The following is a 21,612-nucleotide window of genomic DNA, read 5'->3' as shown; positions in this document are numbered from 1 at the left end:
ACATTTAGACTAATCATGTGTAACATTCATCAAATAATCATCAACATATCAAATAGTGTGAAATACTAACCGGATGGTGTTCGAGTGTGAGAGTGTTTGTGAGATCGGCCAAAGGGGAAACCTCCTAGCTTGGAATGTGAGCCGCTACTAGTGATCCGAGACAAGAGAAGAGAGTGATGATGCTAGGGTTTTAGTGAGGGAGAGGTAGAGAGTGTGAGAGTGAAATGAGGGAGAGTGTAAAGGAGGGTGTGTTGAGTTCTTGGTTAATATAAAGGAGGGGTGGTGCACCTTGAGTGGGTTGAGGGCTCCCGAAATGGGCTCCTCGGTTGCATGGCCCAACCGGCCCGCCTGTTACGGTTTACTCGAGACTGGGAGTGGTCTCGAGTCGGATCCTTGGGGTCTCGGCTCACTTGTAACACACTCATATATATATATAATATACATACATACAACACGTAATAACAGATAATTCATAGTTTCCATTTAATAATATACGTACACGCAATGTTACATCAAGAAAGTTGCCCGGGAAAACCCGAAGTGTCACATCACTGTTGTCAAATTCGTTGCGTTCATTCATATTGTTTGAACAGTCACACCCCAGCAATTTAAAGGTCTCTCTCTAAAAGATGCAACTTTACGGCACGCTTACATTAATCACATCTTCCGGGTCGAATATTCTAACATGAAATTTAGATTTTCCTAGATGTTTGAAGACTAAAAAATGTCCAAACTTTAAGCAATAATGCTTATGAAACTCAGGCCAACCCTTCTGCAGCCAGAGCTTACCTTCGTCAGACACCGTCCAACAGAGAGGCCAAACCTTGTCATCTGAAACAATTAACAAGACATTGTTGTTCGACATGTTTTGCTTCCGGTGATCTTTGGTAAACTTTTTTGGGATTTTCTGTTCGTGAAAAAAAATATTGATGGCACGAGAGAGCGGTGAAAAAAAACTGAAAATGTTGAAGAAGGTAAATATTGGAATAAATAAAACAAATAAATTTAAGAAATTTTTCTTTAACTATACAAATAAATCAATATAATTCACTGTCCTGTCAATGTTAGGCTTTGTTATTGTTTCATACCACGCTATCTGTCCCGTGTAGTTTTCCGTCCAAAGTGCTGCTTCTTCGCTCGCGTGACAGAAAGCTACATTGGAATATTAAATCGACACCTTCAATACGCATCGTATATTGTCAGCCTTTGACTGACCTTGAAATTTAAATCAACCCTAACACGTATTGTATAGACGTATACAATACGTATTAAAGTTGTCGATTTAATTTTCCAAGGTGTGCCAATAATACGACCCATTACTTTATTACAAAGTAGAGATTTCTCATTGTAGCCGTTATATAAAGGGGTCTTCCAATACCACACTTGTTCTCTCTCGACCCTTTTTTAAAATAATAAGATGGTTAAAGAGACCCAAACTGTTATTAATCCAGTAGCAATGACGACGGAGGACTCAGTTTCCGGTTGAAATCTGTTTTCCGCTCTCAAACCCTAACCTGAAACTAAAATTCGTCTTCTACCTAATCAATTTCCAGTTGAAATCTGTTATTAATCCAGTAGCAATGACGGAGGACTCAGTGGATGTGATAATTGATCCTGATTACGAATTCCGTGCACCAAAATTTTACGATTTCGTTAAAGGAGAAACTGACGATCAGATTCGTGAAACACAGCTATGGTTCGATACGGCTCTTGCTTATGCCCCTTCTCGTAAGTTCTTCGTCGTAATTCTCGTATTTTTGTGTTGGATTTTGTTATGATTCGGTTGGTTTTAGGAATTAGGGTTTGTAGGGTTTCTTAGTTACGAGTAAGTTTATATGATTTGGTTAAATTGATTTTATTCGGTTTCTTCTTGGTTAAATTGTATGCTGATCTGGTGTTCTTGAATCTGTTGTTTGATTTATTTTTTCATTGGATGTGTTTCAAATTATGAAGTCTGTTGATTAATTTCAATACTATGGAGTTCATGTGTACATTTATTTGTCAGCAACTCAAATTGCTGCACTTGTAGAACCTTAACCTCTTTAATGAAGACTGATCATGAAAATTGTTTTAGCTATGAACTATAGTTTTCGGTTTCTCTATAGAGAATTTAGAGATGTTCACAGTAAGGTTTAGCCTGTCTCAACAAAAAGTTTGGGCCGAACCGGTAACAACGGTTTGGGAAAAAGACACACTGAACCGGCTGGGATGGTTGGGTGGGCTGAAACCGCCAGTTTTCATGTTTTGACAGTTCGGTTTTGGCGGTTTAGTGGTTTTAGACAAAAGAACCTTGTTTTTCTTTAGAAAGCATGGTTGTGTATTAAGTTTTTTTATGATAAGGATTGTTTATAAAATATATACACGTAAAAAGTAGTAAATTGTAAATGGCCAACTTTGGGAGGTTTTGGGTCAGTTCCGGTTTATAAACAACGCCCCTAATAGAGATGTTTGCAGTTATGGCTCATGTTTGATCTTTTTTGGTTGAAGCCATAATGCACAAGATCAAGACTACAAGAGCCTTTCAGTTGGACACCGTTTGTAATTTTCCAGAAACATCTGAGAAGGTAATAAGCCATGAATTATCTGAATTAAGCCCCAGTTTGTCATACAACTTGATTGTTCGTTTTGTTTACAATTTTAGAATTTTCTGATTGTAGGAACCTGTACCATCTGAGTCAACAAGTTCATCACATACTTTGAAGAAAGTTGATTTGGAACCAGAGAAACACAGGTCAGAGCATATTTGCATTCTTCAGTTTTCTTTCATGGGTTTCCTGGTAACCCATAATTATTACTTATGTTTTTAAAAGTATTTAATAATTGTGTTCTATTTTGTTATCAAAATCAGTGCAAATACTGAGCGTTATCCTTCTGAAGATGCGACCTCAAATGATGAAGACGTTGAAAGCGTTTCCAATCAGGTATTATTCTTTATGTAAAATTGTAAAGTAGAAGATGTATATTCTTTAACGTTCACACTTCTGATCACAGTTCCTCTTCTTTACAGTTATGCGTTGTCGAGAAGCCAACCGAACTCACGAAAGATCTCCCTTCTTCAAATCTGACAGTTGAACAAACTAAGACCCAAATAACCACATACCCTTCTCAAGGTTGGTGTGATAATGATATCATAAGTTGTTAACATCATTACAAAAATAACGATGTAACTTAGATATGCAAATATATATACAGGAGAAGAAGCATGCACCCCTAAGGCTTCTCAAAAGAACAAGAACATGTTACAAACAGAATCCAAGAAGCAACAGACAGCCAGAAGAATTGCTAGTGCACTCAAGAATCCATCCACACTCGAATCGAAGAACCAAACACAAGCTAAATGCACCAAAACACCATCTACTGTGAGAAGGTACACCAGCATTACTTATGTTTTTTTTATTTGGTCGATCATTTGTGATCCCATGTTTGGTTACACTTAATTTTGTATGTGATACAGGGATACAAATCGAACGAATAAGGTTTGTGGTACACTTAATTTTGCTCAAGAAAACCAAGCCGTAAAGAGGCAGAAGCTTGAAGAGGGGAAGACAAGACAGGTATGTTTCTGTTCTTATCGATCCTCATGAATTTTTAGAACTTTTTTTAAAATGGGTGTGTTGAAAATGCATTACGACAAATGGGTTCCTTTTTTGTTGGACTTCAAATCTTTCAGATGCTACGGGTATGCAAATTTGACCAAGATAAGACGAAGTGTCGAAAATTTGTCTTTTTGCTGCTGAAGTGTCTGATTCATATTTGAAGTTAAACCAAAAAACTACCCATGTGTCATCATGCGTTTTCAAAAGAACCAATTTTTGAAAAAAAAAAAAATCGACAGTTTCAATAACAATTGAAATCCTTAAGAAATTTCAGATTTTGAATATCGAAACACAAATCTTGCCCCACAAAACAAGTCCAGGGGTTGTTAGCAACTCCAACTTAGCCATCCCATCAACAAGATCTCGAACGGAAGAAAGAAAGGTTTGTTTCATTGTTTCAAGAAAGTTCTCTCTACTATTTTATGCTTCAAATAAGTGATGTTGATGTTAAACTTTTTTTTTTTTATTGTTCTTACTTTGAGAAGATGTATATTCGTGACCATGCCCCGGTTCCATTTGTTTCAACGGCGGAAATGATGAGAAAGTTTCAAACCGGCACACGGGATCTGAATCTGCCTCCCCGTCCTTCTTCACTATCACATGTAAATTTCATCTTTTTTAGCTAATGATAATAAATTTGTTTCGGTTAAGTGATTTTAAATTTTTAATGAACTTTTCACTACAGGATGATCCTCCAAGTCAAGTGATGCAAAGAAAGACTAAACTAACACTAACTCGACCGAAAGACCCCGCTTTTGAAACATCTCAGCGCGTTAGATCTGTTAAACTCAAGAGTTCAGCAGAGCTCGAGGAAGAGATGATGGCTAAAATTCCCAAGTTCAAGGCTCGTCCTCTCAACAAAAAGGTAATAAATTTTCTTTTCAGATCATATTACCACCAACAAATCAAAAGCATGTTTTTTTGTTGAAATCAAATTGTTTCAACAGATACTTAAGGCTCCAACCTTACCAGCGATGAAGCGAAGCACACCTCAGCTTCCCGAATTCCATGAATTTCATTTGGAAACAACCGAAAGAGCTAATCAAAATGCAGAAACTTCAACCGTTGCATCAACAGAAACAGCAGCAGCCTCTCGGGTTCATCAATGGAAGCCTCATCTTACAACACCAAAAACACCACCTCTACAAACGTTATTAAGGGCACGACCTGTGAAGATCAAAAGTACCGAAGAACTAGAAAAGGAAGAGCTAGAGAACGCTCCCAAATTCAAGGCCAGGCCTTTGAACAAGATGGTATTAATGAACACCAACCCTCGTTAGGTTATGCTTCCTATATCATTACATTTTGCTTACTGTGTTTTATCTAATACTTTGTGCAGATATTTGAAAGCAAAGGTGAGATGGGATTGTTTTGTAACCGAAAGCGACAAGTTACAACGCCACAAGAGTTTCGTTTTGCTACTGATGAAAGGATTCCGCCTGCATCCTCAAATGTTGCCGACTTGTTTCATAAGGTGAGTATTAGCAATCTCAACAAATTAGTTGAGTGTTACGAATTTTTTTCTAACAAATGAAACATTTGTGTTACGTTTTTACAGCTATCGGTGCACTCGGTTTCGCACAACCAGAAACAAGTTACTAGGAATACTGCACCCAATCCGTTCCATTTGCAAACTGAGGAAAGAGGAGCAAAGAAAGTAAAGAGATTTGTAACGGAAGTGATGCACAAGCAGATAGAAGAGGAGCAGGCCATAATTCCCAAAGCTACCCCATATCAGTTTACTACGGATTACCCTGTGGTATGCAAACTTATCCATCCACCTTTAGGCCTGTAAACTAACATGAACGGGGTTTTTTCTTCATGTTGTGTATGCACATTTTTTCAGAATATTAACGAATGGATATAAATGAATTATGTAAAATGAATGAATGCAAGTGAACAAACATAAATGCACAAAAGAGACGTGTGTGTTCATGTTTGTTCATCTAATTAAATGAACAACACATTTACGCATATAAGGAAAACAGAATGAAGACCGACCCATTATATATTTTAAATGGGTGGAATTTGGCACGTTTGTTGGCCAATTTATGTGTGTAGGTTCCACCAAAACCACAGCCTAAACAGTGCACCAAACCAGAACCGTTTCGATTAGAGAGTGTGGCAAGGCATGAAGAAGAAGTACGAAAGGACATGGAAGAAAGAAAGAGGTTGAAAGAGGAAGAAGCTAGGATGAGAATGTTTAAGGCACAACCGATATTGAAAGAGTAAGAAAAAAAAAAGCTGAAATTTGGTCAAAACCGATACTTTTTATGCTGACTTTTGGTTAAAATGGCAGGGATCCTGTTCCATTACCTGAGAAAGTCCGCAGGCCACTGACTGAAGTTCAGGAATTCGATCTGCATGCACAACACCGAGCAGTGTATAGAGCGGAATTTGACAAAAAAGTCAAGGAGAAAGAGATGATGTACAAAAGATACCGTGATGAAGAAGAGTCTGCAAAGATGGTATGGCTGATTCTGATATTTTTATTGTGAAATATCTATCTATGCATGAAAGTTAAGTAATTCTGATTATCGTTCAGATGGAGGAGGAGAAAGCTTTAAAACAACTAAGAAGGACTTTGGTACCTCATGCAAGACCAGTGCCAAATTTCAGCAAGCCTTTTTTACCTCAAAAGTATGGATGCTGTAGCTTTTGCTCTCGTAATATAAAAAAGAGTTGATTACTGTTTTCATCCCTGTGGTTTGTCAAAAATCACTATTTCAGTCCATTAGTTTAAAAATTATGATTTCAGTCCCTGTGGTTTCTCATTTTCCTAATTTAATTTTGGGTTGTTTACATAAAAAGGTCATCAAAAGGAGTCACAAAACCAAAATCACCAAGACTGAAGATCGCTGAAAGAACAGAAAGAAGAAAGATGGTGGTTGCTGCGGCATCAAATATGAGGTGATATGTGTGGCAAAATTCTTGATTTTCCATTCAAGAGTTATTGAATTAAAACTATCATATTCTGACCAGTAATTCTTTCATTGATTTCTATGACAAGCTGTTGTTAGCAGTGTGTATTCATTGTGCGTGGTTATTTTGTTTTGCTTCAGTTATTTTGGTTTTCCGCCGGGTTTCAAAGGCGTATCATCGTGGATACCCTTCCCCTATCGTCGTTATGAACACAAACAAGTTACCTGCAAAGGCAGGCCACTTATTTAAATGTCGATGTCAAATGTCTTTACAAATTTATCTATACTAATATTATAATACAAGAGTGAGGGTATTTTAAGATACCCAAAATATAATAAATTTTTCCCCACTTTATTTATAGAAGAGTTAATTACCGTTTTTCGTCCATGTGGTTTGTCAAAAATCACTATTTCAGTCCATTAGTTTAAAATTTGTGATTTCAGTCCCTGTGGTTTCACTTTCGTAACCATTTCAGTCCACCTCATAACCATTTCAGTCCCTGTACTTAACAGAATAATGGATTGAAATGGTTACGAAAGTAAAACCACAGGGACTGAAATGGGTACGAAAATGAAACCACAGGGACTGAAATCGTAAATTTTAAATTAATGGACTGAAATAGTAATTTTTGACAAACCATAGGGACGAAAACAGTAATTAACTCTTTATAGAAAAACCCTTAAAATGAGGGTAGTTTTAGTTTTTTAAACACTATTTATTTTTTAGCCCCTAAATTTATTACACTTAAATCCCTACGGTTTTAACAAATTTATAGATAATTAGTTACAATTCACCCATCCACAACAAATTTATAATTTTTTTACGTATTCTTGACATATCTTATAAACTATACTGTTTAAAAAAATCCAAATATAGCATGACGACCTACACAGGGTCGTCCCCGAGATTAATAAAAAAAATTTGGGCCTCGTGCAAGACAAAAAAATTGGGCCCTCTTTGTATAATATAAACTTATGAATTATATATATCCAAAAACCACAATACGACAATAATTGATTAATTGTTATAAAAATATACAAAACAATAGTAGTGTAGCAAAATAATCAAACTAACTTACTTAAGCAAATCGTTAGGCTCTCCTAGCGTTTTTGGAAGCAAAGCTCTCGATCAAGTCTTTATAGTCCATACTTTCTAATATTTCGTTTTCAATAGATATCATCGCCAAGCCATTAAGTCTTTCTTGGGACATTGTCGATCGCATATAAGACTTCAACAACTTCAATTTTGAAAATTTAGATAACTTTCAACTATGTTCATTTAGAACCAGTTCATTATTTTACTTCTTTAAATCGTTAGTATATAAAAAACACCTAATAAATTGCCTAATATCCAAAAACATATTTAATGGCATTGATAGTGATCAGAAACAAGTATTATAGAATGCAATCTACGATATATGGAAGATGGGATTAATAGATTTACCTCAAAGGAATATCAAAAACTGATCAGAAACAATAAAATCCCTTATAAAGACACAACACTTCACCGGGGCATTTCGTCGAACAGTTTGTAAGCAGTCAACTATGAATTGTTAAACTATGGATTAAAGGATTTACCTCAAAAACAAGATCAAACAGTACGTCACCCAGATCAAGAGCATGTGATCATGGTTATATCAATCTGCAGAACTCATCAAGTTTGGGGATTTATGTTTTAGGATTGAATTTCAATTTCAATGGTTAACGCGAGCGATTGACTGATGATGTCGGCCAAATATCGCAATTCCTAATCGCTCAGGGAATCATGCGCTGCAAGCTTGGAGCCTTGGAGATGAATCGTGAAAATGACAATTGTTCTGCGTTTTTCTTTTTGCACCCCCACAGCCAACAAGATTATGTAAGTGGATTTAGGGATTGAGGCCCAAATTTGAGTTGGGTTTTTGTTTTGGACTTTAAACTATCAGATCTAATAAATAAACAATACATAGAAACTTAAAAAAAAATATTTGGGCTCCTTGGCAATTTGGGCCTTGTGCAGTGGCCCGACCTGCACAGGCCCAAAACCGCCCCTGGACCTACACATTTTTGTCGACGTTTCGATAGTTGTCTTATTCAATATCTCTGATGTAATCCCATACACAGAAGACTATTAATTTGTTTTATCTCATCTTATTATAATCTTTTAAATTATTAAGAACGCCATGAACGCAAGAAAAATTACCTTTATAAGATATATGGGATTAATTCAATTGGTAAAATCTACAAAACGCCAAAAATGTATAGTTTGAATTATTAAATGTTTATAATGATTTTGGAAGCAGAGATGGAGGGTGGCTTGCCGGCCGACGACAGAGGCACGACAGAGCCACAAGTACCGATCTCCACCTAAGATTATCCGGTGATAACGGTGGTCACTCCGGTGATAGCAGTTTGGTTTTATGCGGGGGTCGTTCATGGTGGTTGGAGATGATGATGATAATGTTCGAATTCTCTGGCGGCGACAACTAGCCGTGTTCAATCGGCTACTCATATGCTCTGTGTGATGATTGGGGTTTTATGGATCTGGATGAAGTATCATATGGTTGTCCTAAATTTCTTCCAATTTAATGGAGTTCACGATTTTGTGCTTCCTTGCATGGGAATATGATGGCAAGGGCGGTGATGGTGGAAAGTGGAGGAGGGTGACATAGAGGGTGGAGGTAGGTGACAGTGGTAGGTGGTGGGTGAAGGTTGAAGAATTGTGGTGATGCCTAATCAATTTTTATTTATTTTTTTTATTATAAAGGGTAAATATGTCATTTCATATCCACTTAACGCCATAAACTAACGGCCATCTGCTCTAAGGACTATCCGAGTAACAATCGAGCAAACTACAGGGAACAAGAGTGTAATTTCCAAAAGTTGGGAACTAAGACCATGGGGTATGGTGGGGCGGGGGTTTGGGGCATGGGTTGACACGTGGAGTTTGAGCCCCCCGCTGGTGAGTGACGTGTCCGTGGGGTATGGCGGGGCGTGGCTAGCCCGGCGTGGCTTGGCCAGGTGTATTACTATTCCCTAGCCAACAAGCCAATAAGAGCCGGCCACATAGGATCGCTAGCATGCCCCACGCTCGGCCTTAAACTCCCGCCCAAGGGGCCACGCCCAAACCCAAGCCCACCCGGGGTGGTGACTTGGGCGTTTCTCTCCAACCCACACCCCAATCCCCGCCCCATACCCCATAGTCTAAAAGTGAAATTTTACCAAACCACAGGAAGTATCCGTGTATTTTACTCTAAATTCAATACAATCTTTATTTATCAAAAGTTCCTGAACATGTTAAAAAACTAACATAGTTGTAAAAAGCTAAGAGATAAATTCATTGCCTTTTTTTAGAACTTGATAAAGTATCCTTCTAAGTGTAAAAATAAATTCATTGCCTCTTTTTTAGAAGTTGATAATGTATCGTTCTAAGTGTGAAAAAACTAAAGTAGATAATTTTCTAATCAGAATTGGTTAAAAGCAGGAGTGCAAACAAGTGGAGCGGCTCGCGAACTACTCAAGATCGGCTCGAGAAAATGCTCGAAATAAGCCGAGCCTTATCGAGTCCGAGCCGAGCTTGAGCCTAAAATAAAAGTATAGTAACATGATCAAAAGTTAGTGATCAGTTATCGACATGGTGACAGAACACACTAAGTGTTAAGTTGGGGGTGACGGACGTCAAAGTGATAGTTGAGGATGACAACGACCAATAACCAATAGTTTGGGGTGTTAAAATCCAATAACCCTAATAATAATTGGGGGAAAAAACGACACTTTGAACTTCACAAAGGGTGAACTTTGATGGATTTTTAAAATACAGTGTAAAAGTATCGGTTAGTAACACATAAATGAATCTGCAAAACCCTTGATCACTATCAGTCGTGTCCTCCCACTCCGCTCCGGAAACGGCGACCTTCTGTTCTCCGGTGACAACGCAGTAAGGCTTCCTCTCCACAACTCAATTTTTGCTTTCATATTCAATCATCATTTGTTCGTTTCGTCAGTCTGATTTCGTTTGTGTTACCTGTTAGGGTTGAATTTGATTTTTTAATTAATTTTGTAAAATGAGATTAGGTTTAGTTTAAATAGTAAACTGCACTGGATTATTCTTGTATACTTTACTTGGTTTAAAAAGGCACATGAGGCGCTGAGGAAAATACATCAGGGGAATGAAGGTGCACTGCATGTAGTTCTAGACTTGATAAATAGGTTTGAATGTAAAGCAAATGAAAGATATGCAGTTTCTGGGTTGTAAATAAAGCTTATTTGGGTGTGCCCCTCACGTATGTGATGCGGATTTTGGGACCAAAATGGTTTGTAGCAGCTTGCACTTTTTAAAACCAAGATACTTTATAATCAGATAGAGTGATAAAAGACTAGATTAGATTCATAAAGATATCAAGGTTGGTGGAAGTCTTTTAAGTTAACAACACTTATATTGCCATGGATGCAGTACGGTGCACATAATTTAGCTGAAGCCCTCTATTGTCTCTGGAAGCATCATCTTCCAGTATCAATCATGCAACAGGTGAGATCCTTAAATACTTTTCTCTTTTTTCATTTCTTTTTGTGTTTTAGTTTTCGGTAGATACCATTACCATATATAAATAAACAATGCATAATATATTTTAATAACTTCGGACTTTTCTCTGTGATTTCTATTACTTAACTTTCCATTTTAATAAAAATGAAAGGCTGGTGGCTCTGAAACTGAAGTGACATGGGAGGATCAGCAGAACATCAACAAGTTTGGGAGACTCAACAACCGCTTTCACGAACTTGAAGATGAAATAAAGATTGCCAAGGTACCTTTGTAGTTTCTCTAGATTAGAACTATAACTGTCGACATTCTATATATGTTTTTCTTTTTTTGGCTATTGTAAGTTTATGAACGAAAATGAAGTTACCAATCTGCTCATCTAAAATCATCATCATCATCATCATCATCATACTCAGTAAATCCCACCAATAGCAAAGCTAAGGTAGGGTCTGAGGAGGGTAAGATGTAGACAGCCTTACCTCTACCCTGTAGGAATAGAGAGGCTGCTTCCAGTGAGACCCACGGCTCGATAGTAGTTTTGCATCAAGCCTTGGACATAAGGCACATAACTGATACGGATCAGAGCCCATTCGAAGAACCACCAGGCCCAACGAACCATGGCTAGAGGCTGCCAGCCCTTTAGTTTTGCCCATCCAATCTTTTGGTTTTCATAAGTTATCTCTTTTAATTTAGTAATGATCTTTTCTATGTTTATCTTTTTTTTATTCCATAATTGTCGTTTTCTAGTTTCTTATTTAAAGATTGTAATCTCTGATTGGATGGTTCAGTTTTTTGAAGAATAAGAATTATTTTAGAACAATATTGTTCTTTGTCTTTCGGGTAATCGAAGGCAGGTTATCACGCTAGGGTTTCTAGCGTCCACTCGTATACGAATCCGTATCAAGTGGTATCAGCAGCTTCAGGTTCGTCAGGATGTCCACTTTTCGGAAAGATCGTCAACCGCACCACAGATTCGCCGCCGGAGGCAGTGGTCCGGAACAGCGTGATCCGCGTGACGCCGAGATCGAGCGACTGCAACAACGGGTTCGTGAACTCGAATTCAATCAGCAACAGGGATTTGATAGATACGACCCATATGATCATTCCGCAACCGAATCCGTCATCTGGGATGACGAAGACGACGATCGATTTCACAATATTTTTGCCCGCCCACCCCGCCGCCAAGAACCCCCACCACCGCCTCCTGTTGATCCAATCCGCGCCCTGGGCATTCGCACCGAAATTCCAGAGTTTGAGGGACGCATGGAACCTGATAATTTCATTGATTGGCTCCAAACCGTTGAACGTATATTCGATCTCTGCCAAGTCCCCGACAATTTAAAGGTAAAACTCGTCGCTATTCGCCTACGTAAATATGCTTCTTTATGGTGGGAGCATGTTCAGAATCAACGTTGTCGGGAGGGTAAACACAAGGTTGAAACATGGGAAAAGATGAAACGCTTGATGCGTTCCAAATTTGTCCCCGTAAATCATAAACAAGACTCGTTTCTGGAATACTACAACTTTAAGCAGGCTGCACTTCCTGTGGAGGAATTTATCGTCAAGTTTGAACAATTACGCATGCGGTGCGGTATTGAAGAAGACGAAGAACAAACTATTGCCCGTTTCTTGGGGGCCCTACGTTCGGACATAGCGGATGTCGTTATGTTGCAACAATATTGGTATTTTTCTGATGTGTGCAGGTTAGGTCAACGAGTGGAACGCCAATTAGCGGCCAAACCCAAACCCGCCACTCGGTTTTCTTCATACAAGCCAACACCTTCATCGTCTCAATCTCGGGTAGACAACCCTAAGCCGGACTCCACCTTACCTCCACAGCAGCCGTCAGGACCTGGGAACATCACGACCCGCTGCTAAAAATGTCACGGCATTGGTCACGTGAAGCGGGAATGCCCTAACAAACAAGTGGTCGCACTCATTGAAGACACGGTCCCGAAATACGATACCGACCCAGAAAATGATTCGGATGAACCATCCGAGGTCCTCTATCCCGATCGGGGTGAAGCACTTGTTATCCAACGTATTCTAAACACGTCCGTAGCAGATTCGTCCGATGACACGCAATGGCTTCGTAACAACATCTTCCGCACAAAGTGTACATCTAAAGGCAAGGTTTGTACCGTGATCATTGACGGAGGCAGTTGTGAAAATATGGTAGCAAGTACCATGGTGGAAAAACTCAGATTACCGCTTCAAGACCACCCCGACCCGTACCAACTTACATGGTTAAAAAAGGGTAATCTTCTTAAAGTTACTCATCGGTGTTTGGTTCCAATCTCCATTGGTAATAAGTATACAGACGAACTATGGTGTGAAGTCATTCCGATGGACGCATGTCATCTTTTATTGGGTCGCCCATGGCTTTATGACCGCCGCGTAAAACACGACGGTTTCCGCAATACTTACACCTTTAAAAAGGATGGCCTTAATATCACTTTGGCACCCTTGGATCCTAAGAAAGAAGAGTCCACTTCACTGTTGGTAGCAAAGTCAGAATTCACAAAACTCACCCAGAATAACCAAGAACATCTTACTTTTGGGCTATTAATTGCCGAAGAAAACCCCACTGTACCGATAGTTCCACGAGAAGTGCAACCCCTCTTGACCGAGTTTCGTGATGTTTTTCCAACCGACATCCCCGCCGGTCTTCCGCTCATACGGGAAATCCAACATTGTATCGATTTTTTTCCAGGCGCAAGTATTCCAAACAAGCCCGCTTATCGAATGAATCCGAAAGAGTTTGCGGAATTACATCGCCAGGTAACCGAACTGTTGGAAAAAGGCCTCATTCGGGAGAGTATGAGTCCATGTGCAGTCCCGGCTCTACTCGTGCCCAAGCCAAATGGTACTTTTCGGATGTGTATTGATAGCCGGGCCGTTAACAAAATTACAATAAAATACCGGTTTCCTATTCCGCGTTTTGATGATTTACTTGATCACTTACATGGCGCAAAGGTCTTTTCCAAAATTGATTTACGTAGTGGGTATCACCAAATCCGCATGCGATCCGACGATGAGTGGAAAACCGCGTTCAAGACGCGAGATGGGTTATATGAGTGGATGGTGATGCCATTTGGGTTATCTAATGCACCAAGTACTTTTATGCGGTTAATGAATCACATTTTTAAACCGCTTATCGGTCAGTGTGTTGTTGTTTATTTTGATGATATATTGGTTTTTAGCAAAGATGTTGCCACACATTTAACCCACCTACGCGACGTTTTTGTGATCCTCCAAGAGCAAAAGCTTTATGCTAATGCAACAAAGTGCCAATTCTTGACAACAGAGATTATATTTTTGGGTTATCTAGTCTCGGGTAATGGCATCCGCATGGATGACTCTAAAGTTTCGGCCATTACATCGTGGCCATGCCCACAGTCGATTTATGAGGTTAGAAGTTTTCACGGTCTCGCGTCTTTCTATCGCCGCTTCATTCGCAACTTTACCACTATTGTCACCCCTATTACGGAATGCTTAAAGAGTAGTAAGTTTACTTGGTCTTCCGCCGCCCAACACTCGTTTGATGCTCTTAAAACCGCCGTCACCAACGCACCCGTTCTTGCCTTACCAAACTTCGAACACGTTTTTCATGTCGAATGTGATGCCTCGGGGGTCGGCATTGGGGGCGTTTTGAGCCAACAAAAGCGTCCTATTGCTTTTTTAGCGAAAAACTAAGTGACACACGGAGACGATATAGCACGTATGACAAAGAATTTTATGCCATTGTTAGGAGTCTTGAATATTGGCGACACTACCTACTCCCCAATGAATTCGTTCTTTATTCAGACCATCAGGCGCTTAAGTTCATTCAGGGCCAAGCAAAGTTGAATCCCCGACACGCAAAATGGGTCGAAACTCTACAAGATTTCACGTTTGTTATCCGGCACAAAGCAGGTTCGGCCAACTCCGTCGCGGACGCTTTAAGCCGTAGGCCAGCTTTCATCACCACCATCACTTTTCAGGTAACCGGGTTTGAATCGTTTTCTAATTTGTACCAAGACGATCTTGATTTTCATGCTATTTGGGAAAAGAGTAGAACTGCACCATATCAGTCATTCATACAAAAAAATGGGTTGCTGTACAAAAGGAAATGTTTGTGTGTACCTCAATCCTCCTATAGGGAAGCCATTGTTGTTGAGTGTCACCAAGGGGCTTTGTCAGGTCATTTTGGAAGGGCTAAAACAGTTTCTTTGGTACAAGATCGTTTCTTTTGGCCGAAACTAACACGGGACGTTTCCATGGTTTTGAAAAGATGTCGTGTTTGTCATGTTGCTAAAACCCACAATACAAATCAAGGTTTATACACACCGTTGCCCGCCCCTACGGGACCATGGGAGGATGTTAGTCTCGATTTTGTATTGGGTTTACCTTTGACACAAAGAAAGAAGGACTCGATTATGGTTGTCGTTGATCGTTTTTCTAAGATGGCTCATTTTATTCCATGTGTCAAGACATTTGATGCCTCGCAAGTCACCCGACTTTATTTCGCAGAAATCGTACGTTTGCATGGGGTTCCAAAGACGATTACGTCCGATCGAGATGTCAAGTTCATTAGCCATTTTTGGCGAACGTTGTGGAAACGTTTAGGTGCAAAGTTAAAATTTAGTAGTTCACACCACCCACAAACGGACGGTCAAACGGAGGTGACCAACCGGAGTTTGGGAAATTTACTTCGGGCCCTTGTCGGTGATAACCCAAAGAAGTGGGATTTGGTTTTGCCTCAAGCAGAATTTGCATATAATTGATCCAATCATAGTGCAACAGGGCGCAGTCCTTTCTTCATTGTGTATGGGCGAAATCCTTTCACTCCACTTGATTTGGCTCTTCTTCCTGAGCTAGATCACTACAGCGCAGAAGGAGATGAACAAGCCAACCAGATTAAAAAGCTACACGAACAAGTTCGGGAGCAGATTGTGAAGCATAATTTGCAATATCAGACGCGGGAGAATAAACACCGACGACAAGTGGTTTTTAATGAAGGTGATTTGGTTTGGGTTTATTTGCGACGTGAGCGTTTTCCACATGGACGTTTCGGGAAGCTTCAACCACGGGTGGATGGTCCTTTCCGTGTCCTAAGACGAATCAATGACAATGCTTACAAGATCGATCTCCCGGGACATTATAAAGTGTCTGCCACTTTTAACGTCGCCGATTTAGCGCCATATGTTCCCGAGGATGCAGGTGACTCGGGGTCGAGTCCATTTTTAGGAGGGGAGGATGATACGGATCAGAGCCCATTCGAAGAACCACCAGGCCCAACGAACCATGGCTAGAGGCTGCCAGCCCTTTAATTTTGCCCATCCAATCTTTTGGTTTTCATAAGTTATCTCTTTTAATTTAGTAATGATCTTTTCTATGTTTATCTTTTTTTTTATTCCATAATTGTCGTTTTCTAGTTTCTTATTTAAACATTGTAATCTCTGATTGGATGGTTCAGTTTTTTGAAGAATAAGAATTATTTTAGAACAATATTGTTCTTTGTCTTTCGGGTAATCGAAGGCAGGTTATCATGCTAGGGTTTCTAGCGTCCACTCGTATACGAATCCGTATCAATAACACTCAGCAATTGGGACAAAAGCCGATTCGTGACTATCAACACCACCACATGATGCATGATTAACCGTCCCTCGCCTTTTTAACGTTATTTTCACGAAGTTAGTAAAATAACGTTAAAATTAGTGCATTTTCACTTTTGCCTGCCGAGAGCCCACACATATATACATTATATGCGCCATAGTCACCTAATTCGTGGTTCGCTCCGGTTCGGATACGCGGTTCGGGTTCGCGATTCGCTAGATGGCACGAATTCGGTACGGACGGGGGTATGTTCATTTCGGTACGATCCGGTACGCTATTCTGGTACGGTGTACCATTTATAATGTTCATTTTATAATTTTTTTGTATAAACTTATAAGTTTGAAGACCAAATGTAAACTAGTGAAGATAGAGGGGTTAAATGTTAAAATAAAACAACTAGTTTTACACTTTATATGTAAAAATTTAAAGCTTTATGGACTAAATGTAAAGTAGTAAAAGATAGAGGGGTTAAATGTTAAAAGTTTCTAAACTTATTTAAACCTAAAGCTGAAACCCAAGTTACGCACAGCCGCTATTCTCCTTCTTCTTTCCTGCCGATATTGCAGCACCGGCACCAGGATTCTCTGTCGAGATTCGCTATTTGGTCGATAATTCAATATGTGTTCGCGAATCACCTGGCTTCAGTTGAAGCTCCGGAAACACGAATTGGAACGATCCAAAACAACGAATTGAAACGAAGAATCAAACCCTAAATTCGCGAATTGATAGCGAATTGGGTCGTATACGAATTCCGTACCATACGAAACGTACCAATTCGAAATTCGTGCTATTTTGGGCGAATTCTGTGACTATGATATGCGCATACCGCAAGCGGGGCGTGAATCTACTCATCTAAAATGTAGAAGACAAATAAATGCAAAAATAATGACGGGCCTTAGATAATGAATATGCACATCCCTCTTTCCTTCGTGTAAATAAGTTATTTGTAGCTCAAAAACTGATGTTGTTTTCTTCCTAATCGCTACTAAATCGGGAAAATTTGCTTATGTACCATGGAGTAGCCGAATAGGGTGTTAATATGCTGTTGAATTTCTGTGCCAAGTTAGTTGTAGGCTGTAGGTGTCTTTATTCTATTTCCATCTATGATGCCATACTTGTCACAATTTGTCTTCTCTTTAGTGCTTAGAAAGCAAACAATTACATTAAGGGTGGCCTTGGTAGTCTAAGGCTTTCGGGCTTTGCAAGGTAATCTCCATACGTTGCTAGTCGGAGTAAGCCAGAAAGAAAATTTCCTCTTCTACTAAAATAACAGGATGAGTAGGCATGAAACTAGGGGTGTAAATGAGCCATAGATCACAAAAGAGCCGTCCGTGCTTGAGCTCTGTTATGCTAAACGAGTCAAGCTCGAGGCTGCTTGTTTACATCTTTACATGAAACCTAACTTGTGTGCATATTAATAGCTTGTGTGTGATTGTACATGAGAACCGACGAAAGTTTTATTGAAAATGGCAAACCAAGAGTATTTAGCTAATCCCCCCCTCCCTCAACCGAAATTCAGTTTGAAATGGTCATGTTTAATTATATATGGAGAGAGGGGGACATTCATTCAGATCAATATTATTTTGAGAACCGCATAATGCATTTGTATCTATTACTTTGAAGGTGATACACAAGACAGTTATGTAATCACCTCCTTTACTCTCTACCATACATCTGATAATCGTTTATATACCATGCACAAACACACCTCTCTCTCCACGAATTAATCTTTTATGAAACAAACATGCATATATACATATAGATAAAATTTGGTTGTTTAATTTGACATAATTGGTGTTCCGACAGGAAGCGAATGAGAACATTGAGGATGCAAGCAATGAATTGATTCTAACTGATGAAGAGGTGGTGAGGTTCCAAATAGGCGAGGTTTTTGCTCATGTGCCAAAAGATGAAGTCGAGATCCGGATTGAGAAAATGCAACAGGAAACTACCATACGTTTGGAGAAACTTGAGGAAGAGAAGGAATCGATACTTGCTCAGATGGCCGAATTGAAGAAGATTTTGTATGGTAAGTTCAAGGACTCGATCAACCTCGAGGAAGACTGATTGCTAATTGCTCAGTATTTTTTTTTATGTTGTACCAAACGTTGTCTCTTGTATTCCAAGGCATATTCGGTACCTTAAAATTATTGTCTTGTCCCTTTGTAAGACCCATGTGCTTATGAAATTAACCAATGAGATAGGGGAAAAGTAGGGATGGTAAAAATGGGTTAGGACTGGCTAGCGTAAAGCGGAACCGTCCTGATCAACTATATTCGATCTGGTCGATTTTAGAGAAAACCGGTCTTTGGTCGGAAAATAACCGAAGTAATCAAGTGCTAGCTTACAAAAGATGGTTAAAACATGTCGATGGAAAGGTTGGGTGGGTGATTACATATATCCTCCTAGTGGAAGATTGATGGGTGATTTTGGTTTATTGGATTGGGTTTCAAATGGTTTTTTAGTCAGGTGTATTTGGTTAGATGTTAAATGGTTTTAGTTTTGTTTGAGACTGAATATTAAACACCCTAGGATGATCTTGCCTCATTGTCTACTTGTTTAGCTTGGACATTGGTGTATCCTCTTTCTCAAACAGGATAAGTGGATAACAAATGGTGTAGTCATGCAAACTTTTAAAACATCGACCCAATGTCACACGTTATGGTAGACATGAACCAACAAGTTATATAACTGAATATGCCTTTGTTTAAGTTATTAGATGCTTTAAAACAATGATTTGGGCAGCCTGGTTAAGACTCTGGTTTACATCCCAGAAGTTCTAAGTTTGAATTATGCTGGTGACATTATCTTCTCCTGGTGCTGGAACTATATTAGTTTTAGAGTTGATTATACAGATGGACCTTGTGGTTTATAGCTAGTTTCACTTTTGGGTACTAACTTTTTTTAAACAGGTTTGAGGCTTGTGATTATCCATTTGTAACGAGTTTGAGTATTACAGTAACTTCTGTTAAATTTGAGTAGAATTACTAAAATATCCTTTTGTAAATACATGGACCATTTATGTAATTAACTTAATTTCAAACCAGTGATATTTTTATAAGAGGAATTGGCCTGTAATAATCCCACTTAGACCTTATTGACCATTAATAATCCCACCTTAGAATATTCTCCCCACCAGTCCCACCTTTCACATATTTTTCCTACAATGGTCCCCCGTTAAAAAAACTTAACGGGGTTAAGTTTTTTTTCCAAATTACAAACAGAATTTTTAGGACTTTTGATCAGAACGATGATACGAGTCCATTGATGTAAAACTTACTTTGAAATGGTGCTCCAAGTGACTTGATTTTGGTTAATTGGAAATTTAAACACCCGAATTGAAGCGCCGTTTTTATCGTTTGGAGCACCGTTTCGAGCCAAGTTTTACATCAATGGACTCGTATCGTCGTTCTAATCAAAAGCTCTAAAAAATTTGTTTGTAATTTGGAAAAAAGCTTAACTCCGTTAAGCTTTTTTAACGGGGGACCATTGTAGGAAAAATAGGTGAAAGGTGGGACTAGTGGGGGGAATATTCTGAGGTGGGATTATTAATGGCCAATAAGGTCTACGTGAGATTATTACAGGCCAATTTCCCTTTTTATAATGACTCTAAAATTAAACATGGTAAACTGTAAACCCCAGCCCTGCCTAGTCCCCCTCACATCTATAAAATGGTAATTAACTCAAAAAATAAATTAATAATTGTTATAAACATCAATTATTATTATGGTTATCAACACAAAAAATATATTAGCTTGCTCTTCAAGTTTTGTACTCTTGTATATATATCCCTATTGCTGTATCTTATTGTAAATATCAATGTTGCAGAAATCGGCCTAGGCGGCCGATTAATCGGCGCCTAGGCGCTAGGCGGTGAGTTACTGACTAATTTTTAGCTAGTCGGCCCAATTATGCGGATATGGTCAAAATCGGTCTTAGGCGGTCAAAATCGGTCCCAGTCGGTCAAAATCGGACTAATCGGTCCATGTTTTACAGCCCATTAAACACAAAATTTGACCCATTTTTGAATCTGGCACATTGTTTTACAACCCAAATATTACTTATAAACCTATTTTAACATTTAATTTTAGGTATTTTAACATTTAACCCCCTCTATCTTTCACTAGTTTACATATGGTTTCTAAACTTTTAAATTTATTAATAAAAAGTATAAAGTTATCTCTAAACTTGTAAATTTATTAATAAAAAGTATAAAGTTATCTATATATATAAAAAAAAATTGTAAAATTATACTTAAAAAGTCCAATCCGATTAATCCCGATTAATCCCTATTAATCTCGATTAATCCTTAGGCGGTACCTCGCCGCCCGACTAGCGCCTAGCACCTTCTACAACATTGGTAAATATATCTCAATCAATAAAATATTAAATCCTTTCTCCCACTATTATTCTTCTTTTTCTCCTTCTATTGGTTGTTATTAGGCTAGTTTCACAACAATTTATCAGTACGAAAATGCTTACGTCAAAACCCCAATCCCCCTCCATGGTTTCTTTTGAACTTCAGCCACATGAAGCAGCGGTTTTGGAGTTGAAAAAGTTTGAATATTGCATGAAGTTCTGCTACAAATCAATTTCTCGTCCATGTACACGAATCTAAATCATCCGACCGCCTTGGCGAGCTCCAGGTACAAACTAAACCTATGTAACAGTTAATTAGATTATTTCTGATAACCGTGAAATGTTACCGAAAAACACAGACTATTGTTTTGGTTCTCGACATCTTTGATGATGAGATGCTATATATCAACCCCACAGGTGTCGATGTAAGAAAGTATAAACAAATCACTTTGTTTCCGTACGAACATGTGTGTTTAATTTGGAAACCAATTAACCAAAATCAATAAAGTGATTATTGGTTTTAAAATCATTCTCTTGGAAAAGCAAAAGAGTTGTTTTGAACACATATACATATGAATATCTGGAAAAAATCATTTTTTGACTCGATATCTAAAATAAC

At 38.8% G+C, this 21,612-nt stretch overlaps 2 protein-coding genes across 3 annotated transcripts; both read left to right on the top strand.

Annotated features, from left to right (window-relative positions):
- Nucleotides 1-1,400: 1,400 nt before the first annotated feature.
- LOC110921932 (protein TPX2) lies at nucleotides 1,401-6,661 on the top strand. Of its 2 annotated transcripts, XM_022166258.2 has the most exons (17): nucleotides 1,401-1,728; nucleotides 2,488-2,564; nucleotides 2,658-2,731; nucleotides 2,849-2,921; nucleotides 3,008-3,110; nucleotides 3,193-3,367; nucleotides 3,455-3,554; nucleotides 3,871-3,978; nucleotides 4,082-4,198; nucleotides 4,282-4,461; nucleotides 4,544-4,849; nucleotides 4,936-5,070; nucleotides 5,155-5,355; nucleotides 5,658-5,824; nucleotides 5,896-6,064; nucleotides 6,142-6,236; nucleotides 6,408-6,661. In XM_022166258.2, exons 1-17 carry the CDS (start codon nucleotides 1,581-1,583, stop codon nucleotides 6,508-6,510), a joined length of 2,331 nt encoding a protein of 776 aa, XP_022021950.1. In that variant the 5' UTR covers nucleotides 1,401-1,580; the 3' UTR covers nucleotides 6,511-6,661. The 2 variants fall into 2 exon arrangements, with proteins under 2 accessions (XP_022021950.1, XP_035842015.1); XM_035986122.1 differs by lacking the exon at nucleotides 3,871-3,978.
- A 3,641-nt stretch (nucleotides 6,662-10,302) lies between these two features.
- LOC110921265 (probable prefoldin subunit 4) lies at nucleotides 10,303-18,845 on the top strand. Its single transcript, XM_022165555.2, has 4 exons — nucleotides 10,303-10,433; nucleotides 10,950-11,024; nucleotides 11,191-11,301; nucleotides 18,441-18,845. Exons 2-4 carry the CDS (start codon nucleotides 11,016-11,018, stop codon nucleotides 18,699-18,701), a joined length of 381 nt encoding a protein of 126 aa, XP_022021247.1. The 5' UTR covers nucleotides 10,303-10,433; nucleotides 10,950-11,015; the 3' UTR covers nucleotides 18,702-18,845.
- Nucleotides 18,846-21,612: the final 2,767 nt, after the last annotated feature.

This window comes from Helianthus annuus, chromosome 17 (genome assembly GCF_002127325.2).
Source record: "Helianthus annuus cultivar XRQ/B chromosome 17, HanXRQr2.0-SUNRISE, whole genome shotgun sequence".
NCBI classification, from domain to species: domain Eukaryota; kingdom Viridiplantae; phylum Streptophyta; class Magnoliopsida; order Asterales; family Asteraceae; genus Helianthus; species Helianthus annuus.
Note: the sequence above shows the minus strand (reverse complement) of the source record. Positions and strands in the feature narration are given on the sequence as shown.

Excerpts from the sequence above, each read along its gene's own strand:
- LOC110921932 (XM_022166258.2), top strand. The coding sequence starts at position 1,581 with ATGACGGAGGACTCAGTGGATGTGATAATTGATCCTGATTACGAATTC. Across the intron at positions 3,555-3,870 it reads AAGAGGGGAAGACAAGACAG|ATTTTGAATATCGAAACACA; the intron begins GTATGTTTCTGT and ends AAGAAATTTCAG. Across the intron at positions 3,979-4,081 it reads CTCGAACGGAAGAAAGAAAG|ATGTATATTCGTGACCATGC; the intron begins GTTTGTTTCATT and ends TACTTTGAGAAG.
- LOC110921265 (XM_022165555.2), top strand. Across the intron at positions 11,302-18,440 it reads ATGAAATAAAGATTGCCAAG|GAAGCGAATGAGAACATTGA; the intron begins GTACCTTTGTAG and ends GTGTTCCGACAG.